The sequence below is a fragment of the Epinephelus moara genome, chromosome 4 (genome assembly GCF_006386435.1).
Source record: "Epinephelus moara isolate mb chromosome 4, YSFRI_EMoa_1.0, whole genome shotgun sequence".
Lineage (NCBI taxonomy): Eukaryota > Metazoa > Chordata > Actinopteri > Perciformes > Serranidae > Epinephelus > Epinephelus moara.
This window is the reverse complement of record NC_065509.1, coordinates 39,829,458-39,856,238: the sequence shown is the minus strand read 5'-3', so window position 1 is coordinate 39,856,238 and position 26,781 is coordinate 39,829,458. Positions and strand designations below refer to the sequence as shown.

Genomic DNA, 26,781 nt, shown 5'->3' with positions numbered 1-26,781 from the left:
CACGAATATCAACATATTGCCCAGCACTAATCCTCACTGTGTCCGAGTCCATTTTTTAAACATATCCGACCCTTACTGGACTAGTTTAAGCTCTAGTTGTGACCAAAACAGTAAAATTGAAAGTTCAGCTGAAACTGAAACAACTAAGTCTCAGTATTTGAGTGGTTTTGTATCCTGCTGTCTCACTTTTGGTGTTAATCTGGTTCCTTGTGTGCACATAAACGCAGCACAACACAGAAACATAACCAACTTTTAAAACCTCTGAAGCAGCTGCTACAAAGTTGTCCAGGACAGGTGTGGTTATGGATTTTCTTGTTGGCTGTAATATTGTCGTAGTATTGAATTTTTTAGATGTGAAACTTAGTTATCAAAGTCAAAATTGCGGTGCTGTGACAAAATTGCTGCACAGATAGGTATTGCTTTTCTGTAACCTTTACCAACAAAGAAATCCAGTCTATTCTTCCTGGATTCAGTGGATGTAATAACAGGGTGTGTGTGAGTGTGTGTGTGAGTGTGTGTGGACAGTTTACTGCAGCTCAGGCTGTAGATGGGATTGCGTTCACCCCTCTGTGACCGTTTTCCGTTCAGCCTAACTGTCACCAATTCCGCCGAGTATTACCGGGAGAGGCCTGAGCTTGCTCTGATGTCTCTGCGGTGGTCGTCTCCAGAGTCGGCCTCGCTGATTACTTATCAAGAGGGGCTCCCTCTCATTGTTGTGTCTCACCTTCAAGCAACCCCGGAGTCTCTCAGTGACTCTTAACTGACATGAACACCCTGTTTGTGCGTCAGGTAATGGGATGATTGCTTGTCTTGGGATTTTAAAAACCGAGCAGTCTGTCTCCTTACAGAAAGAAACTCGTTTGCGATTCCTGATGTACAATCAAATCACAAAGGCATGTACAAATATCAAGTGAAGCTACACCGGGGATGAGATGCCGTAAACTATCCATGTGTGGGAGTTTATATTGTCATGAAAGAGAAAAGTGCACTCAGCAGACTCGTCGCAGCGCCGCGTCCCTCCATTTTCTTGTGTTAAGTGCTCAGGAAACACGGCAATTTTGAGAAATGACTCTGCTGTGTGCCGGTGGAAACCATGTTTTTATTTTGCAGGTGTCAAGTAGTGATAAGAAGAAAACTCATATATGCACTTAAAGCAAAGTGAAAAGAGCTTCGACTCGTGTGACATTTCAAACATTGTGATGTTTTCTGGTAATGTCCTGGCGCCATTAATGGTTGACTGATGGGTGTGTGCGTGTGTGGCGCGTTTTCTTATCTTTTTTTTAACCCCTTTAAAGCCCAGTTCAGACCAAAGATTTGCAATGAGGTGAAGCAGTTTCAGAACGTTGCAGAGAAGAGTTGCAGTGGTGTGAACTGGCCGGTTTTGGCTCAACTCATCTCACTTAAATTCTTGCAGCTGTTGTCGCCTGTGTTGGTCTCCGTCCACACGGTGTGTAATGTATTGACCGATGAATCTGCACTGGTTATCTTACTACATAATGTCAAGGTCAATCCATGTGAAATTTGGCACAGTGGTAGAGGGTCATGGGAGGATGGGAATGAAGCAATATTACATCAATTGGCCAAAGGGGGGCGCTATAGCAACCAAGTGAAATGGCAAACTTTGAATGGGCATATCTCATGCCCCGTATGTCGTAGAGACATGAAACTTTGCACAGAGATGCCTCTCCTCATGAGGAACACATTTGCCTCAAGAACCCATAACTTGCGGTTAAATTCGCCATTTTGAATTTTTTGAAAAACACTTCAAATCGATCTCTTCCTAGGAAGTTTGAGTGATCTGCATGAAACTGGGTGAACATAATCTAGGGACCAATATCTAAAGTTCCCTCTTGGCAAAAGTTGGAAAACTTACTAAAACTGAGCTTCTATAAGGCAATGAATATTGCGGAGGGCATGGCTCATCACATAAAGGTGTATAACATCTCAAGGGTTTCACCCATCACCACGCAACTTTGTAGGCATATGACCACACATAATCTGAGGGGACCCCTCCATTATTGACCCCATCAAACAAAATGGGGGCGCTAGAGAGCTAATTTCTTATCTAGGCCTAACCGCCATGTGGATTTTTACTAAACTTGGTAGATATGTAGAACAGGACGCCTCAAGGTGACTGGAGAAATTTAACTCTAATTGGCAACTGGGTGGCGCTATAACAACAGAAAAATGCTTCAAAATGGCTAAAATGTGACCGATCGCTGTGGCTCCCCCTGTGGACCAATGTTTTTCTTTTCTAATTTTTGACTAAGTCATGGTATGGTATGCTGTACTCAGTGGATATGGACTAGTTTCAATTATTGTTGCAAATTTGTTGACTACAGTCCAGCGTAAGCTCAGGTCATTGCATGTTTTTCAAAATTCCATACTTTTCCAAACTTCGTGGTGCATTTTTTTCAGACCATATTTGGCATCTGAGTACAAACAACTAGAATCAATGATTTTTAAAATTGATAATTCTGTGCAGTTCTGCTCTAGTTCATGCCTTGCTTTCAACAAAATCCAGCTTTCTCACTCTCTCACACTCTGGCAAACACTGTGGCTGTGCTTGCTGCTCCAAATGCCATGAAAAACACTCTGCTTGTACGACAAATTCACTTTTAGAAATTCTGAATTTCATATTTTAAAAAACAAAATAGAGACAAAAAAGCCTGGAACACAAATATTCTTCAATCCTCTCTTTTTTTCCCCATTCTTATCCAGACTTGGAAATGACTAAAATCAAATTCCATACTTTTCCATACTGTGTAGGAACCCTGAACACAGCTGGGACAACTGGAGTGGAGTGTTCAATGCAGAAAGAACGTCCAAGGCATTACAGAGAGCATATTTGAGCCACAAGCAGGGTTGTTAGTTTGATGTTCTTGAAAAGCACAAGTTGGCATTTGTCTCCACCGAAGACTAACTACAGTAAATTTACTGGACTTTGTGTTAACAGCATTAACATTTCTGCTCCTGAATTCAGCTCTGAGGAATTAGGAAGTGTTGCTGTGTCCTGCGTGGTAAGCAATGTGCCACCAGCAGATTTACTGAACTCCGCCAGTTAGAGAGGACCCAGGAGAAAGTTTCTGTATCTGAGGGATTCTGGATAAATGAGGTTTTAATTAAGTGTAATGCAGTTCAGCTCGGCCGGCAGGGGCAACACTAACAGAGTGCCCACTGTCGCCTGTAGGTAGTTTGGTGTCTGTGATCTCTGCTTTGCCATGCGTTAACTTTAGTTTGCCGTTTTTAAATAGGAGTTAATGAGGAGCATCTATTTCCTCAGACTGAAGAGTAAAAGTGGAATAAACACGCCACATTCTGGCTGTGTGTTTTACCGCAAAGACCCATGTGCTGAGGCTAGATATACAAACTCTCACGATAACCTTTATGAAGTAATTAAAAGGATGTTTTTGGCCTTTGGCTTTAAGGGACGGCCTCTGGAGATCACAAGCTGGGCATTTAGACTGTAAGGCTGCATTCATAATCAGATCTATGCAGGAGAATACGCAGTATGGTGTCAGCTGGGACTATCAAACATTTATGAGGAGAATATAGTAATTTTAATTAAAAACTTTGGACCTTTTTGCTCTAAACCGTAGTCAAATTTTGTCCCAGCAAAAGTCCAAACCTCATTAAGTCTGAACTGTGTCCTACAGCCTGCCCCTATGTGCATTTCCATATCGTTTTCAGAATATTGTCATCTTTCAAAGTAGGATACTTATAACTGACAGACACAGTGAGCTTCTATGGCACTTGTGTGGAATACAAGCACTGGTAGCTGCAGTTAACATATATAAAATTAAGCCCTGTTTCCACCGGGCAGTACGGTTCAGTTCAGTTGAGTTCGGTACGCTTTTTTTTACGTTTCCACTATAAAAAGTTCCGGTACCGTCCCCATGTTTGGTCCCCCCTCTGTTGGGGTACCTAGCACACAGATCTGGTACTAAAAGGTGGAGCTGTGAACACTGCAGTCTGATTGGTCAGTACAGGACGGTCACTCTGCTCAGGGCTGAGTTGTGTCTGGTTTTGAGGCTCATGTAACCACTGTTCATACTATGGAGAGTTTTATTAGTAAACTGTAACTATAAAATGAAAGGATGTTTTGCTGCCTCTCACAGCAGCTGGAGTCTGAGAAAAAATAACTTCATCCACTGGGCCGACTGCCGGTGACTTTTAAGGTGGAACGTTAATTTGTAATGTTACTCAATGTATGAGTTGACGACGTGAATCCATCAGCACACCTTAAATTTCACTGTGACAACTTTGACTGTTGCATTAGTTTTTATTGTCTCTCTTGGATGACAGACACTTTTAGTGATGAGTGGATCTTCAATATTTGGACTATTATTTGGACTGTTTTATGTGAACTGCGTATATTCTTGCCTGAGAAGGACTAAATGCACAAAGCTGCTATTTTTAAATATCCCATGGAGAGAGACTTTCACTGCAGCCTGTTCTATTTTGTTCTGAAAATGTGGGCGTGCAGCCTCGTTCTGTGGACGATAAACCAGGTGCAGACTTCCATCTGTGTCACCGCTGATGAGGAAATACAGCGAGTGCTGGACGGAGCAGTGAGTGACAACAACCCCGCCCACATTTAAGAGGACTGGTTGCGGTGGAAACACTAGGGTCTAGGTACCATGTCTGAAGGGTTACTGTTGGTACCAAAGGTACCATACCGAAATCATTTGGTGGAAACAGGGCTTTACACCCTTTTCCCATTAAAATAAAAGCAGGACAACCTGCTAAAAAATAGTTGATCATCTTCTTTCCCATTGCCAGTAGACTGACGAGTATGTCTGTCTACGTTCAACATCACAAACACGCCTGCATTGGTAAACATGAAAACGTCGGCATAAATTGTAACGGTGGTCACATATGTTTTTAATCTATTACTTTTTCAGTTTCTCAAAGTCAATGTTCGAGCGCTGCTTGGACGGAGACAGGAGGAATTTGTGGCTGAGATGACAAAGAGCAGAAGTGACAGACAATCGTGCTGCAAGAGGGGAAAATATTCGTGTCAACCCAGGTGTCATGTTTCCATCACTGCCGATCGGAGCAGAAGCCGATAAATAATCATGACTACAGCAGAGACACGTGTCCTGGGAGTGAAAGCTGATTGTGACCTTTCCCACTGAAGACCAAAGCCTCATGTAAGTTGGTGTTTGTGGGATTTTGTCCACTGGGGAAGAAGCTTTAGTGTGTTTTCAGGCCTGTGTCAAATTATTCAGTCCAGAAAGTGTCTTCAGTTCTTTGCAAGAACTCTCATGTTTTATGTAACGACTCACCGCTTTCCCAAACAATTCATACTGCTGCTACTTTGGTCCATCTAACATCACAAAACCAAAGAAATCCAGTGATGTCAGAGTGTGTGGAGCATTACAATGCAACCGCACCTTCAAACGAGGAGTCTCATTTAGAAGAGGGTCCCTCACACTGCAGGCTTTCATCAGATGAACACTTTGTACCGCGCTCTCTGTGCATGTATTATCACCACGATAATATATTCCTATTGAAGTGTGTTTTCATTATGTAAAGCCCACACTAAAATATACTGTAATCACACTGTAGGTGAAGATAGATGATGGAAATGTGACATTCAGTCAGACACGTTGAGGAGCTGAGAGGTGGAAACCAACCCTCGGACCAGCTCTGAGGTGGAGCGGATGATTGACTTATTTTCTCAACTGCACTCGAGTTTGACGGCAGCTTTCACAATTCACAAAACACCAAACAGATTTACCGATACACAGTAAATGTGTCAAAAGGCTGATAGAGACAAACAAAACCCAACTCTTATTGACCCGAGAGAGAGAAAACATCCTGGTCAATGAGCCTCTGAATGAAACGCAACCACATTTGATTTTCCACAGTTTTTCTTGTTTGTCAGAAGTCAAAAAATATTTGTATCTCTACCCGAGGCCAGAGACGACATATCTGTTTGTGTTTTGGGATGATGAATGGAAATGATGGTGAAATACAATCCCGGGTTTCTATTTTTGTCGGCGTCTGTGCAAATGATCCTTAAAATGTGTTTGTGTATGAACATGTATGTGTGTTTGTGTGTGCTGCAGCTAAACCTGACTTCAAGCGCCGAAGCACGGGAAGCCGGAGAGCAGCTCCACTTCCATTTGAGCCTTAATTACCAAAATCAGAGAGAGGGGGATTAAGCGAGCGATTAGGCCTGCCGGCGTGACAGCCCTCTGGGCACACATTTACACCAGCCCCTCAGAAGAGAGCTGCTATGAAAAAGCCGTCGTGCACAACGAGCAGGCCGGGGACTCATTCTGATTGGCTAAATTGCCTTCATTTCTACTGGTTAATGGCTTCTGCTGATACTTGTGGTCTTGCCTCTAATGTTAGTCATTATGAGTGGGATGCTTCATTCCTTATATAGTGCAGTGACAAGAGCAGGACGCTCTCGCTGCTGAGGTGACGACCCTTCACTGGAACAATCAGGAGGTTTGTGGCTGCATATTTACAGTGTTTGATCCAAAATGTAAAAACAGGATGTTTGTGCACAGGTTCGGTTTAGTCCGCTGTAATCATGCCCAGCTGTGCCGAGCCATAAACACATGCGTTTCCCAGCCTGTGTTTTCCAGTCTATTTTTTTTACCTTGCTGTGCCGTCATATGGAAAACCATAAAACAAAACGGTTGCTCATACCTTACGCCACTGATGGGAAACACAATTTGAAAGGGGAACAGACTTCAACACAACAACTAGGTAGAGCGCGGGGATACTGTCTCATCGTAAATTGATCTCAGATGGTGTCACTAACTCGGATGGATAAAAAATGAAATATAATAATACTAAAATGGGTTGCGAAATATGCTTTGGCAGCTGTTAATAGACCTGGACAGCCTGCTTAAGGAAAGTCTGAGTGGGAAACACTGCTACTCCTTGTGAAAAATGGCACTGTTGTTTGTGTTTCCTCCGTTACTTAAGCTGATTTAAGGAAAGGGGGATTCCTTTAAGACTTTTCAAATGATCAACACAATAAATAAATCCAAACCTACTCTGATATTCACCCCTTTACCATTTGCAACAGCTTTAAACCAGGCTTTGATGACATTAAACGTGATAAACTGTATTTATCTTGGGCACTATCTGTTTTCTGGTAAATCTTGGGTGCATTCCCTTTGTGTGATCATCAGAGTGCTTCTGCTTGTTTTGTTTGACCGTCTCAGCCAAGTTGACTCCCACTGCTATTTGGAGGACCTTCAACACTAAACTCATATCACATAATAAAGGTAAACAACACCTTTCGGCATGCTGTGTCCCCCGTGTGTGTTCAGCACTACCTTAAGGTCACGCTGAACAGGGGGAAACAAACAAATCAAGCTACTACAGCCACCAAGGGCAGTTACTGGATTCACTGGGGGCTGCCCTCACTAAAACAATTTGCATGTTTAACCAGACAGAACTGAAATCTTTGTGAGTCTGAGTGTCGATAAAACCAGCCGAAGGAGGATGAGTGTGGAGGACTGTACCATTGCGTTGATCTAGATGAGTCTTCATGTTGCACAGCTCTCCTTTAATGTCTCCAGGCACCTCCATCCCCAACTTCTGATAGAACTCCCGCTGCTTCTTTATCTCCGCTGAAAAGGAAAAGAAGCAGGATGAGACAAAGGTCAGAGAGGACGGTGTCTTTTTCTCAAGGTCACTTCTGCCACTGGGTCGTTAAAATTTAATGGGGTGTGTGTGCACTATAACCTGCATCCTAAGGCTTTCTAAGCCCAGCAACGACAGCAAGAATATTTTATTAAAATGTACTGGAATTTTAAGGCTACTGGTTGATCTCTCGTGCGTTGTTACACAGAGATCGCGTGATAGGGCAGCAACAAAGACCCTTATTACGTTGCCTTTGCTTTTTTTATACAGAACTAAACAACGCCAGCGTGGCGTCATTCCAGAATCACAAGAGGTGTGAGTGGCGTGACAGGAAACACAACAATTTCGGCCTCTATTGTGGCATATAATATACACGTCAAGCAGCCCTTTCTTAGCAATAAAAATAACATAACATGGCAACCGTTCCTGTTATATGGCGGCTGATCTCATCCCTAGTTTGAAGGATAAGGAGCTCCCAGATCTCATTGTCTATCCAATTTGAGGACATTTTCGGTTGTTGTTCTTCTTTAAGTTAGCTGCTAACTGCTATCAACTGCTATTTGAATCTCCCAGCAGTGGGTCAAACACATAACATGTCTTCAAAACATCACATTTGTCCCCTCCTGCCAGCTGTCCCATTTGCACAGATCATGATTTGGCGCTGTTGTTACCTCCGCTGCCGGCTTAAAGGCAAGACAATTCCTGCCAACCATTCTGCGATCGTAGCTTTTATATAAAACGTCCAGGCAGAATAACAGCACGACATTCCTGCCATGAACAGGCAGTGTAAAATGGGCTGTTGAAAGCCTGTTTACACCTGGTATCAACATGCATCTTGGGTGATCCAATCACAACTGGACAGTGTGACAATACAAGTGTGAACGACCACAAAGACACACTGCGATCCGATCACTGAAACGACTTGCTAAGTTGGTCTGGGACGCATTTGACCACATATCTTTCGTGGGGTAAACCCTGCGTCCTTGACAAAAACTACGTCATAAGTGTAGGATGTGGGGGGTGTTTTTGTGACAGTGCGCTAACGCCCTAGAACTTGCTCATTTTACGAGGTTGGTCGAAGCATTGGGTGACCGTTTTTTGTTTTACTCTCTGGAAGACGATGTGTTGAATACTGCTGACAGCAATATCTCCAGCTGTACTGATGCAACCGGCATGTCCGCTAAACCCTTTGACCTTTTAGCGAGATCTGGACCCAAGTGGTCATCTAGAGATGCATGATCGCCAGGAAGCATGCAGCAGACTCAAAGAGAGACGAGACATGACACTTACCCTCTTGAAGTCCCGGTACCAACTTGTAGACAATGTCTTGCATTGTTCTGTCATGGCTGAAAAGAAAAGACATTGATTAGTTGCCTCATTAGTTTATGGTAATCAACATTGTAGGCCAACAGCATTTGAGTTTTACACCCTAAAATGTAAACAACACATCTGTATTAAATTGTTTTTCTACAGCAGTGGTTCCCTTCTGGAGGCCCCAAGTAATCTGAGGGGCCCTTCAAAGTACTGACAGCACAGGAAAGCAGAGGAAGTTTAGACACGTCACAAAGGTCTGGAAACAACACAACTCTACACCACTGCCTGTCAGAACCCTGAAAATCTCAAAGTGACATTAACTGAGAAATGACAAAGGATTTAAACTGAAAAATTCAAATGCTCTCAGAGGTCAGTGTGCAGCATATGCTGTCGGTCAGAGTGTTAAATAGCCTCTCCCTGCTCCACAGTGCAGGTAACACAGGTGCACAGTTTGGGCTCAGGTCTGCCATCACCACGCTGCTGCCTGTTGACAGCCAGCCGAGGCACAACATGTTGGGTTTGGTAACAGCGTTATGGAGGAAAAACTCTAGAAAGAAGTGGCACGTTTGTCTCCCCTGCTGTCCGCTGGGAGAGTTATTGTATCTGGGGCCAGAATAAGCTGCTCGGTGCTGAGGCTCGCTGCAAAAGCAGCAAAACACTGACCCCTGCTGGACAGAGCTGGTAGGACGTTCTCACAGCCAAGTTTTTGTGGGTTTTACCACTGTTTATTGAGGTCTGCTGTGAACGAATGTGACACAGATCATGTGTTAAATGTAAGAGAACATCAACCTTCCAAAAGACCTTGGTGCTTTGATGATGGTGGTGGAGATCAGTGTCTGACAGGTTAGATCTAAATCTCCCATAGTTTAGGTTAGCCGTCTGATGGCTGTGAAACCCACAGCATATCATTCCATAATTTACATTCATCAAACCATTTAGCCCTCATTGCTGTACCAAAGCATCTGCTGTGTGTCTCCGCATTTTCATTCAGGTTTTTCCTTTTATTTGTCACCTGTCTGTAAGTATATCGGAATCACACTGGCATAGGTGTAGATTTCGGGGGGAACACAGGGACACGTCCCCCTCGGTAGTTTTAACATGTGCATTTGTTCCCCCCTAATAAAAATGAAGTAGCACAGGACTTTTAACATTTTTAACAAAATTTAGCTAAGCACCCCAGACGTCCCTCTCCCCAGCAACGCTTTCCAGCTCTTCCTGGGGGACCTCAAGGCGTTCCCAGGACAGATGACATATGTGATCCCTCCAGCGTGTTCTGGGTCTGCCCCGGGGCCTCCTACCAGTGGGAGGTACCTGGAACACCTGTAACAGGAGGCGCCCAGGTGGATCCTGATCAGATGCCCAAACCACCTCAACTGACCCCTTTCAACACGAAGGAGCAGCAGCTCTACTCCGAGCTCCCTCAGGATGCTCCTCACCCTCTCTAAGGCTGAGCTCAACCACCCTACAGAGGAAACTCATTTCGGCGGCTTGTATCTGCGATATCATTCTTTCGGTCACTACCCAAAACTCATGACCATAGGTGATGGCTGGAACGTAGATGGAGCAGTAAATCGAAAGCTTTGCCTTCTGGCTCAGCTCCCTCTTCACCACGACAGTCCGGCGCAGCGCCTACATCACTGCAGTTGCCACACCAAACCGCCAATCCATCTCAGTCACCCTCATCTCGAACACTGTACGGGAAAATAACTTCAGATTTTACACAGTCATAGTCAGGATGGATCATCCTGTACAGGATTACATCAAAATGAAGATGGGGAAGAAAATAATTTATTCATTTCATTTCTGAGGGTGCACATGAGGACATTTTCAACGTTTTACAAAATTATCAGCTGACGTTCTCTGAACAGTAAAGAGCGGTTAAACTACTTTAAATTGTGCATGGTCATAGGAATATTTTCAGCAGAAATCCATCGTGCTTCTCAGCAAACATAATATGTAAATGTGTTTTATCACATTGGACTTTGTCAGTAACGTCACATATTCAACAAGACTTATTAAATATATGATGTGGTGTAGATTTCTTCAACCTTTTTGGCTTCTCCACATACGGGTACCGTAACAGCATGAATAGACGTGGATCAAAATCCAATCGGCAGCTAGTTTGACCGAGTATTTTACAGCGCTTCTCTGTCTCGTCCGTGCACTGTCAGTGTCTTCGTTTCACGTTGTAACGACATATTTTCTGTACCAAGTTACGTGTATCGGCACGTCAAGCTGAGAATCACATGCACAGGTAAAATTTACATTCACTATTGCTTGTATGCACATAGTATTTCGAACCCTGTGTATGCTCTATGTTGTCTTTCTTGCATGAAAATTGTTATTTAATGCTGCTATTGAAAAAGACGATTTTAATTTTGATGTTTACCATGAGTGTGCAGGGCCTGTAGGTGTGGTGCGAAAGAATATCTTAAAGGTTTATATTCCTTAAAATGAATTATTAGCTGGGACCTGTTTGCAACATTTACAAAAAGTTCTTCACAGTAGTTAGTAATGCTAAGAATGACTTTGTGATAGTTTTATTGTCCGCTATGTGAAAATAAAATGGATTAAAACCATCAAGGAAAGCCCCACTTGACAGCACAAGAGGCTGGATTATATCTGTGGAGCTAATTCTCTGAGAGGAGGCGTCTGATTTCGAGTTCAATCTCAAACATCAACTTTGATCAATCTTTTTCTTGATGAGCAGATGGCTTTCATCCATCATCTGTTGGGAGTTTTGCCTTCAAATCACTTGTGATGTTTCCCATCAACTCCAATTTCCTGCAAACAATGAGGCAAAAAAAAGAAAACAGCTGTGCGACGAGCTAATGTGTTTGAAATGGAGCATTTCCTGCAAAACAATGAGTGAGCAGACAGCGCAGTTTAGACGGTAATGACTAAATTGCTGGTACACATTAAGTTTGTGTGTCGCATTAATAAGACATTAATGCATGAGCGCTCAGAGGGAGCACGAACGACAACATCCCTCAGAGAGGAGGATTTAGTCTGGCAGAGTCAACTTCCCCAAAACAATAAGAAGCAGACTTGACTTCATAAACATTACGTCTTCATTTTATCCTGAAGAAAAACTCATTGTTCAAAGTCTTTGATGTTTAAGTACAGGCTGAAATCTGTGTGCAGAAACTTTATTTTTCATTTAAGTGGTTAATTATTTTGAATAAAAGATGTGATTATGATGTTTTTGAAACAAAATTCATCAACACTCCCCAGCTGTGTTTATTATGGGGACCACAGTTTCCTCCAGTTTGCCTATCAGGAGCACATGGGAGTGGAATATGCGGTTCTTAACATGCTGCATCGGGCCTACACCTACTTGGAGGAGGCAGTATGTTGTGTGAGGATTCTTTCCTTGACTTTTCAAGTCCGTTTAATACTATCCAGCCCCCCATACTGAGAGACCGGTTGGAGGGGATGGAGTAGACCGCTTCCTGACCTCCTGGATAAGACACTACTTGACAGAGTGGCCTCAGTACATCAGGCTTGGAAGCTGTGTCTTCGGGATGGTCAGGAGCAGCACTGGGGCTCCACAGGGAACTGTTATAGAACCGTTCCGGTTCACACTCTAGGATCGAGAAGGTGTTCCAGCTCATTAGTCAGGAATGGCTGAACACGGCTTCCACTGGACGGCTGAGCAGTGTTGGACAACTGCTAGTCAGAGTTTAAGATGTCAGCTAGTTCATCTATATGACTAACTTTACCATTTGGAGGTTGTGGAGTTAGAAAGAAGTGAGACCTCAGCAGCCTGCTGCTAATCTCTGCTTGAGGCTTACAACTGCCCTTCACTGCGCTAAAACGGCAGTTACGGACAGTTACTGCTAATAATGGTGACTGTATTATCGCAACAGCATTATTCCCAGCCTCTAGTTCCCCCCAGTAACACTGTTAACTCTGTAATAGCACTGTTACCATTGTTAAGCACTGTTTATGGAGTTAGCATCGTTAGCTGTTAGCCGCCAGCTCGGCAACCTTCACGTTGAGGAGTGTGCAGACAATCCCAGCTCAAGCTCCAGATGTCACATAGCAGAGCTCCTTGAATAAATAACTGCATATATTATTCATTATACTGTGTACTGAAGGTATTTTTAGCAGCAAATCTAGGAAATAGAATTGTTAATTGACCCTTCTTTGTTCATGTAATACAGCCCACCCTCAGCAGAGTGACCACAGACGTTTTTGTTTACTGCAGAAGAGTAGAAAAACAAAACAGAAAAAGACGGGCAGCACTTTGGTCTCTGGTAGTTTATTGTTTACTGTCGGTGCACCGCTGATGGAGTGCAGAAAGAAACCTGGAGAGATGGAGCGTACTGAGAGACAGCAGCTCACTGTACCCGTGCGTGTGTGTGTGTGTGTGTGTGTGTGTGTGTGTGTGTGCGTGTAGGGTCTGCGGCGGCTCCCTCACTCACCCGATATACTGCAGTGGATGGCTCTGATGAATAACAATCCTACACGTGGGGCACGTGTTGTTTTCCTCCAGATACTTCACTAGGCAGCTTCTACAGACTGGAGACACACACACAAAGAAACACACACACAAGGGAGATATGGTTACTGTCAAAGATTTAAAACTAAACCAACAATTATACTGCGTATGGAGTTGTTGTTTTTTTTTTAATAAAAGTTTCAAATCACATATGTTTCATTTTTTTTAAAACACATCTGTAGTAACATCTGTGTGACTGGCTAACACCATAATCGTCATCATCTGCTGGATACTCTGATCACAGTCACTCTGGATGATTTGAGAAACTCAACCACATATTCAGCATTTTAAAATCCACATCTCACTTTCAGCTGCAAAACAGAAAACATTACTATTGACAGCTTATAATTAGAGCCCGACTGACAAACTGGACGACTGTCATCAGCTCATCAAACAGATGATATGTAACAACATCATTTCCAATACCAGTTTGTCCACCAGAGAGCACGGATAGGTTTATTTTAACCAAGCTGCAACCTCCAGGGCTGAAATTTGAAGCCATGAGGGAAGTATCATAAACTGCAGTTCCTCTAATGGCCACTTGAGGCTGACTCCAGAAGTGAGTCAATCTCCATAGACCCCAGTGTTAAAATAACCAACTTTACAACAGGAGTAAACATGGTCACAGCTTGGAAAAAAAACAGTTTCTCTATGGCTAATTTCTGCTTTGAGTGAGAGGCTGCCTGCAGGGTGTCGCCACAGCCTATGACAGTGGTTCTCAAATGGTGGTGTGCCGTGATGCCAATCCAGGTGTGCTGTGGGATTCTGTGATAACCACACATCATCATTGCAATTTTCAACTGGGCCTTTACAAAAAGTTATGGATGATTTTTTAATTGACTGTATCAGTATGTTGTGTGCACCCATTTCCCTAAAAAGAGGCAAACTTTACCTTAAAAAATGTTATTTAATTTATTTCTAAAACCTTCATGGGGAACATATTTGTCACCGTTCACACGTAGGAATCATAAGTGTGTGACACTTCAGGAACCCTGATAGGCAGCCAGTGTGAGAGATGATAACATTTAAAAGGAGAAAGCAGTGAGTGGGACAATGGATCACTTTATTGTACGAAGCAAATTACAACAAGGCACCAGCCAATACGACCTACCGTCATAAGATAAGAGGAAAAAAACTGTCAGTAGACGTATCATTAAAGCTACCTGTGTTTGTTTTCCCATATTTTTATTGTCTGCTGTCATGATAAGAGTGATAACACACGTTATAGAAGCTACTGTGCACAGATATAAATACAGCTGTGCCTTCAGATTTTGGTTTGCCCTTTGGTGTTCCTTGAGCACAAAACGTTTAAGAACCTCTGTTCTATGAGTCAGATCCACCCGTCACTCTTCCACAGCTCCAGCCTCTCGTACTAACACTTCTGGCTCCAGATAATCAAGATGGCAACAGCTGAAAGGCCAAATTCAAGGCTTCAAACCAAGTCCACAAACCAATGGGCTACGTCCATTTCTTAATACAGATTATGATTTTGGTCACAATTCTTTAATGTCAACAAAGTGGCCCTTATTAATAAATGTTAAAATTAGGCATCAATGTCAAAAGCAAGCAATGACTGACTAGTTAACAGATTTTTTTTTTTTAATTCAGAAACATCTGTACTGGCATCAAAAATCCAGCACCAGCAGAGTTTTGATTATAATGGTGGTGATTTAAAAGCTGAATCTTATTCTACAATAATCAGAGCATCAGCTGGATTATGGATCCAGATTTCTCCTTAGTCATTAGTTTAAGGTTCGCAGACTTTAATATATTCAGCATCATACTTGTGTTTGGACATGTTGTCAGGCTAGTTGTCCCATTTCCCTCACTCTACAGCAGGAAACTGCACTTAAATATACGAACGCTGTGCTGGAAATTCACTGTACTTCAAAATAAAGTGTTTTTTACAAACTTGACACATTTGTGAGTCACTTGTGGTCCATTCAGAATGAACCTGTGACCCACCAGATGGTGACCACAGCCTTAAATCATGTTATTTCAAACTGCATTCAATACTTTAACATTTGATTATTTACTGCTCACAGAAGCTTCACCACACAGCTACAACCAGCTATGAGTTTACATATTGGCTGAAATGTTGCTACAGCTGTGTGTGTTCTGAGCTGCTGTCAGTTTTCCCTCCACTGTACATCTGCCCAGGTGTGCTGCATTACTTAAGGAGGTGCACTGCACCTGGTGTGAGGAGGAGGTGCTTAAGAGCTCCTGGAGAGGAGAGAGTGGGGATTGCTGGTGGTGCTGCCTCTCAGCCTGGGATTTTATTGTCTTATTAGTATGATTTCTATAAATAAATCCCATTGATGTGATTGTTTCAACGTGGTTATTTTGGGTCAGTGGTGGAGTTGTGTTCGCTCCAAAGGGCCGCCCAAAGGTGGGGCAACACTTACATCAATTATTTTTCTTCTTAATAAATTATTTAGTCTATAAAATGCTCATCATCAGTTTCCAGTAGCCTGAGGTGACATGTTCAGGTTAATTGCTTTGTCCACACTTCAGGGTATTTAATTTAAAATGAGATAAAAACAGATGAAAGCAGCAGACCTTCACATCTGAGAGGCTGCAACTGGGGAATGTTTGGGATTTTTCTTATTAATGTAATTTTCTGTCAATCAACTAACTGATTAAATATCAACGACAGAGTAAAATAATCAAAGCAATCTGAAGATGAGCATCAACAAACAGCAATCCTGCAGGAAAGAACATGACTATCCAGATCACTGATTCCTCATGAATAATCTAACATTAAAAATCATATTTAAACATAAATTACTCAACCTTCCACCTGTGGAAACGTGCGTAATATGGGACACCTTTTGAGACCCTGCCCTGCACGCTCGTCTCTATCAAATCCATCTCCACCTGACACTTATTATTGCAGCCTGAGTTTTATTGCAGTGGAGCTCAGCCTGTCTGAACAGCTGCAACGCTGACGTGATGTGAATCTCTTTGTCTCAACTCTCTGATGGCGGAGCCCCCTTTGCCCAAAGTGAGAGGGAGAATCAAAGCGTCTCGTCGACACTCTGATGTTTACAGTGAGCGGAGCAGCTCCAAACTATGGTAGAGGAGCTCCCTCTAGTGGACAGATGTGGTGCTACACTGTCTGGGATCATCTTATATGTCTGATACAAACTGATAACGCTGCATGCTCTTGGTAACATTTGGGTGTTCAGTTCAGCATCTTGATTAAAGCTTATTATGGCTGCTTGATGCTGCAAACATTAGCAGGGAGACTAAGTTACTTGTTTGGTTTTGTGTATCCTCAAAGCAGCAGCAAAGCTTAAGACACTCAGAATCAAGTGGATTGATCTGCAGGGATTTCTCACTTTAAATGAACAAAAAGCTTTCACTTCAATCAGACAAACCACAGAGCGACTGATGGGTCCACTCTCCGGTTTGATTAGATTATTCTCACCAGCCCCGATGCACTGCACCAGGAATAAATGTGTCGAGTTCGATTCATCAGCTCCAAACACAGTGGGGGTGAGAATGCCTTCCAGCTCCAAATCCACAGACCCCTTCCATTATTCTGTGTGATTATCATTTCACAACAAAACATCAACTTGGCCCAGATCTCGTGTGAGCGTTGAAGGGCACTGTAAGATTGCAGATGAAGTAATCAGGCTGAGACCCTGTTAACGCAGTGACCCCCAGGTCCTACAGAACAGCTGATTCAAGGTCAGGCTACTTCCTCTGCACTGTAACAGGCAGTAAAACACAAGCCAGCGTACAGTACAATCATCTATAGAGGCAGTGTGAAGCTTTAACCATGGACACATTTACATGCACATTAATATCCTCCTGAGACCTCAGCTTCTGTTTGGTATGCATTTTGATTTCTCCAAGCTGTTTGGGATCAGTCAGACCTGATAAGTATAAAAAACTAAACACTGAGATCTCCGCCTTCTGATAGTCTGGGGACACTCCTTTTTAAAGTGTGTTTAACACACCGGCGAAAGGGACACTCCTTTTTAAAGTGTGTTTAACACACCGGCGAAAACGGCCAGCAACAAAGCAACACCTCTTGAACTTTTTAAAAGGACACGCTCTCCCGGAAATGTGCGCTCCCCCTTTTCTCGTCCGCAAGGAAACAAACACACAGAGAGCTTGAAAATGGATGCTGAGAGATTTAACGACGTTTTATCAAACGTGTGCTCAGTCCACAAGATTGTGGAAATGAAGGACTTACAGCGACTTTGTTTAAAACTTTTAACGCAGTCGGACTATGTTTACGAGCACAAGAGTTCAGCAAGTCACCGAAGGACCGCCCTGCGGATTTACTATTGGTTCTGCAATGTAGGGAGTTTTTTTTAAACTCTGAAATTGTATCCGCTCATTTAAACACAAAATCAGGGAGAAAGACATCAGTCTTTAGTTAAGCAAAGCGTCTATAGACTCGCTTGTGAGTCTAGATTGGTCCCAACGTCCTCAAACAAGATCATAATAAAGTCTCAGTGTCCTCAGCCATGTCAAACTACAAACATTATCAATCATAAATAAACAAGTTTCAGCCTTAAAATTCGATCAAGTTTTGTGCCATGTTCACTTTTATGCTGGGATCAACTGCAGACTGACTTGCTAGAGATGGCTGCCATCTTGTTTTTACACGGGTCAGTGTATTGTGCTCTTCCTACCAAGCAAAAAAGTGTCCACAAACAAGGACATCAGGTCTAAGTTAATGAAGAATGGAGAATGAAGTTTAAGGTGCAACAAACTAGTGTTGCACGGTATACCGGTACTAAAATAGTACCGCGGTACTGGAGTATTCCAAACGGTACTATACTGCATTTGGAAAATACCGGTACTTTGAAATTGATTCAATTCATTAATTTAGTCAATTTATTTTACTCATTTATGCACACAAACGCCTTTCTTGTTCCTATTGGAGCACAGATTGCGCAAGTGGTGTGTATGACAACACCTGTATCAACATCCTCAGCTGGCGCACGTGAAAAAAGACGAGAAAGTCTGCCTCGCAAAGGGAGACAACACAAGACAACACAAACTTGGTGGAACATTTGAGTTACCAAACCATGACGTCTGTACTGAGGTACTTACCGAACCATGATTTTTTTGGTACCGTTACACCTCTACTATTTATTGTTCTAAAGGTTTGTATCCAAAAGGACTTTTCCTTAGGAAAAGTACCGAAGAGTATCGAAAAGTATCGAAATTCATATTGGTATTTGTACCGAAACAAAGATTTTGGTATCGTGACAACACTACAACAAACCCAGATGTGATGTCCACATATGAGGACGCAGGGTCTCAGGAGGTTATTCTGAATTTGATCCGGGTCATGTAAACAGCATATTCCATTTGGGTATTCCAGATTGGGATTTTTCCACACTTAGACATTCTGAAAATATTCTTGGGTATGTACACAGCCTATTCGGAATATGCTTTTCAATCGCCGTTTTAGCCACAGTTTGCGACATACTGCTTTTTGACGATTTATAGTCTTCTGTGTGTTGTCATGGATACATTGTACACAAACTAACTCGCTAACAGTTTGTGAGGCTGCAGATTCATGTCCAAAAAGCCCACATTTCTGGGGTCTCATTTTTAAACTCTGCATACCCACAAACCAAGGCCTGAAAGAAGCGTTCGCCACTTCCAACAGAAAAGTCATGATCTATAAAAACAAGACTTGATGGGAGAATCTTTGACCTGTGCTTACGGACATTTTGGAGACGGGAAATTGGCGACACAGATGATGAGGTGGAAGTCAGATTGTAGAAACTGTCAAATAATTTTTGGTGTATGTCATTTTTGGCTTTTGTTTGTACGTACATTTTAAGTATGAGAGCCCTGGTAAGAAGAAGAAACACAACTTAAAGCAAGTTTTTGGATATGAGCAAACATCAAACCCCTGTCCTTCTCAGGGGGGTGGTTGAAGGAATACAAGAGGAAGGCTGTGTTCACATGGTCAAACAAATCTGCCACCATTAGGAAATATTGAAAAAATCCTGTTTTGATGCAAGAAGCAAAATGACATGCAGCTCCAGCCGTTCCACTTTCCTCTACCTATTCTTTGACATGATAGAGGACATGTACGGAGTATGTACGGCTGATTGTAAAGGGAAACATTAGTGGAATATTCCTTTTGATTGGGCATGTCAACAGCTTAGTAGTAAAATTGTCTTTTTATGAATACGGGTAAAAACCGTACTATTTTGTGCATTTAAACACACTCAGTGTCCAAAATCAAGAAATACTGAGGCTGTAAAAATAGATGAGGTCTCGCAGGTTGAACAGGAAGTGTCTGGCGAGATGGGTGAGAAATCTAAAGAGGAAGTTCTGCCCTAAACCTTGTTTCGCAAAAGCAACTCAGATGGTCGACAGCTGCATTTTTTCACACATTTTCTACATCTTTTGAGCCTAGATACTGTTTATGCACAATTACCCAAACTGGATGGTTTAATGTAAATCTGATGGAAAGCTGAGTCATGTTGGACTCTTATCTAAATTTTGAGCTCTGTGAAATCACTCGTCCAGTGCTGTGTGTGTTTCAACTAACAAACAAGGAGAGAATCAACCCTAAACATCTAAATAAAGTCATCTATACTTATATCACATCACACTTCAACCACAGTGATGCCTTTGAAAAGCTTGTCGCTGCTTCAGATCAGCCTCTGCTAGTATGAAGCAAAAATCAGGGGTATTTTTTTTAGAATGTGTTGTTTTCGGGGGGGTTTTGGTGTAAAACTTCACATTTTGTTCTTTTGTCTCTGTCGTGTCTTTCATATTTATTTCCCCTTTTTCTTTTCTTTGTCTGTGAAGCACTTTGTAACGTCTGCTTTGGAAAGTGCTGCATAACTAAACTAAATTACGATGATAGGACACTGTGACACCCCTCCCACTGTCTGGCAGGATGACTTGGCCAACCTCGGGTGCTTCCCAAAGTCATGGAAGGATCCTTAAACGGCTGAATTTCAAGGATGTTGCGTCATCAAATCTTTTTTCAGCTGTTGTTAGGGTGTGAATGTGTCTGTGTGTGTGTGTGTGTCGGGGGCTTCACCTGGCCTCACCTGTGAACAGCACCTTTTGCATATTCAGTGAAAAGGATTACCTCTTCTACTGCCAACTCTTCATCCCAAACAACAGGACATTCATGTTTAGATGGACATTTAATTGTTCAAATCAGTGGAGCAGATGAAAGTGTTAATGCTCCATACATTCCTAACACTTCACTGAATCACCTCAACTGACCTTAAAAAATCACCACAACGGGTGAGGTTTTTTTTCTTAAGTATAAGCCAGACAAATTTTATCCCTGAAGGTCACGTGACTTTGAAAATCCTGCTTACATTTGTTCACATTGTACAACAACATTAGAGAATGCCAAAATGATCACAGCTCCCTGAAACCTCCTCAGTCTGCTGAGAGTTAATGACGCACACCTGGAGGCACTCGTTAGCTTGTTACAATGTGTGTTCAATGAACATTAGGAAGAACTCGTCCTACCAAGGAAGGTCCTTGACTTTGAGAAACACCACTCGTCAGGCAGTTGGCCGACAGGTGAGGGTCGTTTGCTTGATTCAGCTCACCTGGGCCTTCCAGGCTATTAAAGCTGCCCTAGCTGCATTGTTGCCTTTTGGTTTTGCACCTTCAACACTCTCTGCTGATCTACACGCTCTTTTGTTCATTTGAGTTTCTCTCAGTTTAAAACAATCCAGTTTGTTTTCAGCTGATCTTTTGTGTGCACAGACTGCTTGTCACATTCACTGAGCCACTTTGTGACGGATAAACACGACGACTTTGAACGAGTCGCAACAGTTTAACAGGCTTAAATTACTTTCTTCCTTATCAAAAAGCAAAATCAAATTGGCCGCTGAGTCAACTTTCCGGACTCATTAAAACACCTTTAATGGTTGATGATGTTCACACTCCAAATGACGCTATCTAAAAGCTTCACAAACAAAAGAAAACAGGTCCATGTGGGTCTGTGAGGTCTTTCCGTCTTAGTTTTTGAACTGAAGCAGAGTCAGTATTTGATTTAAATCTCTGTCTTTGAGAAAGGTTGGATTTCTGTATTTGCTGAAAATAAACAAAATGATGCACTAAACTTGACGGTTTTGCATGATAAAAACTTTTATAATCAGACTTTGTATCCTGTTGAGGAGGACTGTGCAACAGATTCCACTAAATTAATCAGGTCCGAAGACACAAACTGAGAAGTTATTTAAGGATGTAACGAAAGGAGGGCACTTATCATGTATTGTTATCATGGGCAATCACTTAACTTTCCTTTAAAGTGTATTTTTAAGAGAATTTTCGCTTCAATAAAGCAGCGTTTTTTGGGTTTGAGTGAGTGGGGTGATACCGAATGGTCTGAGCAGAAAGTACAAAGACTGTAACTGAAGACACAAACAGACTTTATTATCCTACTTTAATGAAAATACGCCACTAACGATGTGTCATTATTTCATGTGAGTCTGTGTGTGTTCGGGTTCAAGTCACTGGGTTTAAAACTTTAAAAATAAAATTTGTATAAACTATGAGAGTGGTTTGTTTTATGGGTGAGACTGTCGACCGAACAGCAGCCAGCTCAGGGACTTCATATCTGGTGGTGTGACAGACACATAGAGTCGGAAGGCAGTGCTGTAAATCAAAATGCAGCTACAAGCTGAGCCGCACAGATCACAGAGGCATCGCTCTGCCTCCAGGATTCTTCCCACCGGGGATAAATCCTGAAGGTAACACCTCCAGAGCTGAGAAAACCCTTCGGAGACAAACACAGCCGATGTGTCAGATAAACAAGAGACATAAAAGAGAACGTGATGAGAGAAAAAGAGCTGATGACGAAGGAAAAACAGGAGCAAAAGTGACAGAAGAGCAACAAAGCAAGAATATGTGAAATCACAAAGACAGACAGGAAGTGTGTGAGGTGGGACCTACAGGTGTGTAAGCACTCGGTGACAGTGGTGGCGTCAATCAGGTAGCCATCACACAGACGACATGTGATGTGGGCATTGATGTGACACAGCTTTATCTTCCTCGTCAGCATGTCGGGGTTCTGCAGAGGAGAGACGAGAATTAGGGATTAAAACTTCAAGCACAAGTCAAACTTCACCGCAGCTGCTAAAGAGTGGTATTCATCTCAGGTCATCTTCAATCACTGTGAGCACACTCAGTGAACTTTTGACATCACTTTCACCGGGAACAAACATTTTAAAATATTGATTTGTGCTGTTACAAACACTTTCCTTCACATTTCATTGCAAAACTACAACATGAAAACACAATTTACTCATTAAAACTGGAACATATTCAGTCTGAGAACATTTAACCTCTTCCACTCCGCCAGGACACCGACAGTACTGGTTTTCAGAGGCTGTAGCAGGGTGAGCGAAGATACTGGTGTCATATGAGACTAGAAAACTACAGAATCCATTAGTACCATCCATGTTGTGCTGGCTCATCAGGAAGTGAACTGAATAACACTCCAATGTTAAGCTAAATTTTTTAAAGGGAAAAACTGGCATGCCCACTTTCACAGAGGTCCCTTGACGACCCACCTCAGGATATCTGAATGAAAATGGGTTCTATGGATACTGACGAGTCTCCTCTTTACAGACAAGCCCAATTTATGCGAATCATACGGAGTAGAAAGCCTTATTTTCACCTAGTCTAAAAATGGTCTATTTGGATACTTCTGCACACTGGGGTCCCTAAACAGTCTTGGAATAACATAAATTGGAGTATGACTGGAGAGCTGAGACTCTGGTGGATTCAATGAGCCCAATCTTATTAATGTGTGATGATGTTAGTCCCCATAGGAGCCAGGGGGAACACCACCCTCTTCATACAAGGTACATTATTCCAGTATACTGTACATGGAATCAATCATTTTATTCATTTATTAATCAACCATTGGTGTTATGTGGACTGTCTGACTTTGGATTGTCTTGCAGTATAAGACAAATTGACAAATTAAAAGAAAAACCTGAAGGAAACTGGACTTAGAAATTAAGAAACTAGAGAAAGAAGTAAGTGATTTTAATGCACATTGTAAGCATGACTGTGATGCAATGTATTAATCGATGTTTTTTCTCTTTCTCTCCACAGCTCCAATCACACAGTGACTGATCACATTATTTGTCACTTTTTTTTTTAGCACGTTTTTAGTTAAAATAGTTGCCTCAATAAGGTTTTTTGTTAAAACAGCTGCCTTTTTTGCCTTTAATGGAGAGGACGGGTAAGCATGGGGGGGCATGCAGCGGAGGGCCACTGGCAGGATTCAAAACCGGGCCGCTGTGGCAGCAGCCTTGTGGCTACGTGCCTGCTCTGCCACTAAGCCACCGACGCCCCCCAATGTATTAATCAATATTATTTCTCTCTTTCTCTCCACAGCTCAAAGCAGACACTGACTGATTACAGTATTTTTCATTTAAATAAAATGAGGTCAAAGAATATTGTGGTTTCATCTTCATGTTTTCATTCATTAATGTAAAGTACACTGGAGTTATTGGTCCAGTTAACTGGGAATATAATTTGGGAAGGTCACACAGTTATGATACCTAATAACCACTAATTGTGTGAATGCCAAATACACTTACTTGTATGTTTATTCCAACAATTAATCCTTTTATTGGTAAAGATATGTGCATGCCAAAGTATGTTTGGGCTATGACAAAAATAATGTTTTAAATGTTAAATGTTTTTTTTATTATTGTAGGCTTAATGTATTTTGTTCAAAAATGAGGCAAAGACGTACATAAGAACATGAAATGACGGTAAAACACAATGATTTCCGATCGCAGTGACAGCTGACTGGACAGATAAGGCTCCAGGCTAAACTAAGCCTGGTTGTTAGCCTGGTCGGGACGAGGCTAAGTGCACAGAATAAATATCTATGGCAATATATGTGCCTCTGCTTTCGAACAACCAAATCAACGCTAAATTAAGCCAGGATAACCAACATCTCCTGGCTTAATCCCTTATCTAGGTTTCGAACAACAGGCCCCAGGTTGCGGATTAATCTTGAGGTTCCCAGCTTTTAGTTGATGTATACTACTTCTATGTGACATACACTGTTGATCTGCTATCTGCCCCTAAAGCTCCTCTGCCACCACTAAAAAAGACAAAAATGGGGCTGTGGTAGGGAGGAGGTGGAAGAGGTTAACCAACTACATGCAACTACAACACAACTGCTATAAAACTCTGTCCTTTCAATCGTCATTTTACAGGGAAGATCTGAAGGGTCACAGGTTCAGTCCGTCTTACCGACTGTCCTGCAGATACAAAGGTGATCCGTTCACCAAAAGGTTTAAGGTTCAATCCCTGCAGCCACTGCCTGCTCACTGACTGTGTGTTGCCCTACATTTATAGCTAAAGGGCTAATGTGTAAGTTGCATAACATCACAGATGCCCAAATAAAGGAAGTTGTGTCTCTGACAACACAGAGTGGGAAAGAGAGCAGATTGCAGCATGTGGGCAGAAACGATACAAAAGAATCCCTCATGGTTTTAAACTTTATCTGATTTTAATTCAGCCTAAATAAAAACACAGGAAAATCTTTATTATGTTCTTCTTTTGTTTTGTTCAAGAAACAAGCACACGTAATGTGACTGATGATCCAGCCAACTGCAGTTTTATTAGCACCTGCAATTTAAGAACTGTAGTTTCAGCCCAACCCAAAGCTTGTGTATGTAAGAAGAGCAGCAGTGGGGATTTAAACTTAGGGATGCAAACATGCTGGTGAGAGCCTCGGTCAGGTTGATACATGAAGTCAGCAGGGTTGCAACAGTATGAGATTTTCCCAGCACAATAACCTCCTCCAGAAACAACTTCATGCTATCACAGTGCTAAATAAAATTATACCTGAAACCATATTGTTAATGGAAGTTTGTGTTAAAAGTCTCCTCTTAGAACATAACTTAAATAAAGAGGAAATTCAACATCCACTTTTTTTTGTTTTCAATCTAAAAAAATAAGCAAATGTCAGAGGATGATATCCGTCAGCTTTTAGATCACAGTATACCTTGAAACTGGTGTATCGCTGCAACCCTAGAAGTCAGTCAGCTCCTCCAGGATGTCGCGATTCTGATAATTAACTCAAATTCAACCATGTGAATTCTGTGCGACCTTGTAATTTTGTCCAATTATCGCAGTTTCTCGAGTTTCTACACTCCCATCCTTGTTCCTGGTTGTGAAGATGCAAACCTGTGCAACACAAACATCTCACATTTACCAACAAAAACTACTGCGCAAGACTTTCCCCTGACGTTCTGAACGAAAGCAAGGGTCAACTGTTTTGCAACACAAATGAAAGTCATCAACAGACAAACACTATTGTGAATTGTTTGTAACGTGATGTTGAATGTTTGTCTTTTGTGTGGACCCCAGGAAGAATAGCTGTTGCTGTGGTAACAACTAAGGTGGGATCCTAAATAAACAAACAAACTTTTGTATCAGAAAAACACCCTCGGAGAACGGCTGAAACTCATGAACAACAGACGAGACAAATCACCTTAACAGAGACTGCGTTCAGATCTGTTGCACATGCTGAAAGAATCAAGACGAGTTAGATTAAATACGCAGGTTCGTGGTTGTGTAATAAAAATCACAATGTGATAGAAGTGTATTTGCCTGTTTGCATGAAGAACTCTGTGTGTGTGCTCAGCCTTTTTGAAAAGGTTACTTTGAACACTCAGAGCAGTGTGATTTTATTCTCACTGGAACAAGGTGTCTTTGGTTCTTAATTGTCACAGCTCCTTTAGGTGTCTGTCAGGGCCTGTGCTCTCTCTCTCTCTCTCTCTCTCTCTCTCTCTCTCTCTCTCTCTCTCTCTCTCTCTCTCTCTCTCTCTCTCTCTCTCTCTNTAGAGCCCTGTCTCATCCCCATTTTGTGGTTCACTCTCCCTGAGGACAGCAGCGTGTTTTTGTCCTGTTGGCTTTACCTTTTTTGTTTCTTTTAGTTTCGCATCATACAACACTCTCGCAGCACATTTTTCAACTCACTACACCACTGACAACTGACTGACACACCTCACATTATCCTTTTGTTGCACATTCAGTTCATCCTTTGCGATTATTTAAATAAATTTAGTATCTTTTTTTGTAACCTTTAAACCGTGTGCTTCCTCCTTTTTGATGCGGCCTTTGAGCCAGATCGTGTCAAACTGGGGGCTCGTCGTCGTCGGCTCGTGCTAAATTTTTAGTTGATAGTTATTGAACTCTGCGTTTTTCTTGGTGTGTTTGCTGCACACTCGAGTGTTAATTACCCTCTGCCCTTGCTGGGTGTAAAAAAGGGGGGGTTAATGGAAGTGGCCATGGCTTCAGGGAAAAAGGTAAAGAGTTTTTTTTCCCTGTTTGTACTATTTTTGTAGTTT

The 26,781-nt window shown here is 42.2% G+C and overlaps 1 protein-coding gene across 1 annotated transcript in view; it reads right to left on the bottom strand.

Annotated features, from left to right (window-relative positions):
* The window catches only part of LOC126389250 (polycomb group RING finger protein 3), a 104,123-nt gene that overhangs the window by 26,797 nt on the left and 50,545 nt on the right, over positions 1-26,781 (bottom strand). Inside the window, exons 3-6 of the mRNA XM_050042830.1 lie at positions 22,349-22,466; positions 13,356-13,452; positions 8,905-8,960; positions 7,494-7,601 (exon numbers count right to left, since the gene is read on the bottom strand). Coding sequence (XP_049898787.1) covers positions 7,494-7,601; positions 8,905-8,960; positions 13,356-13,452; positions 22,349-22,466 — 379 coding nt within the window. The remainder of the gene's footprint in view (positions 1-7,493; positions 7,602-8,904; positions 8,961-13,355; positions 13,453-22,348; positions 22,467-26,781) is intronic.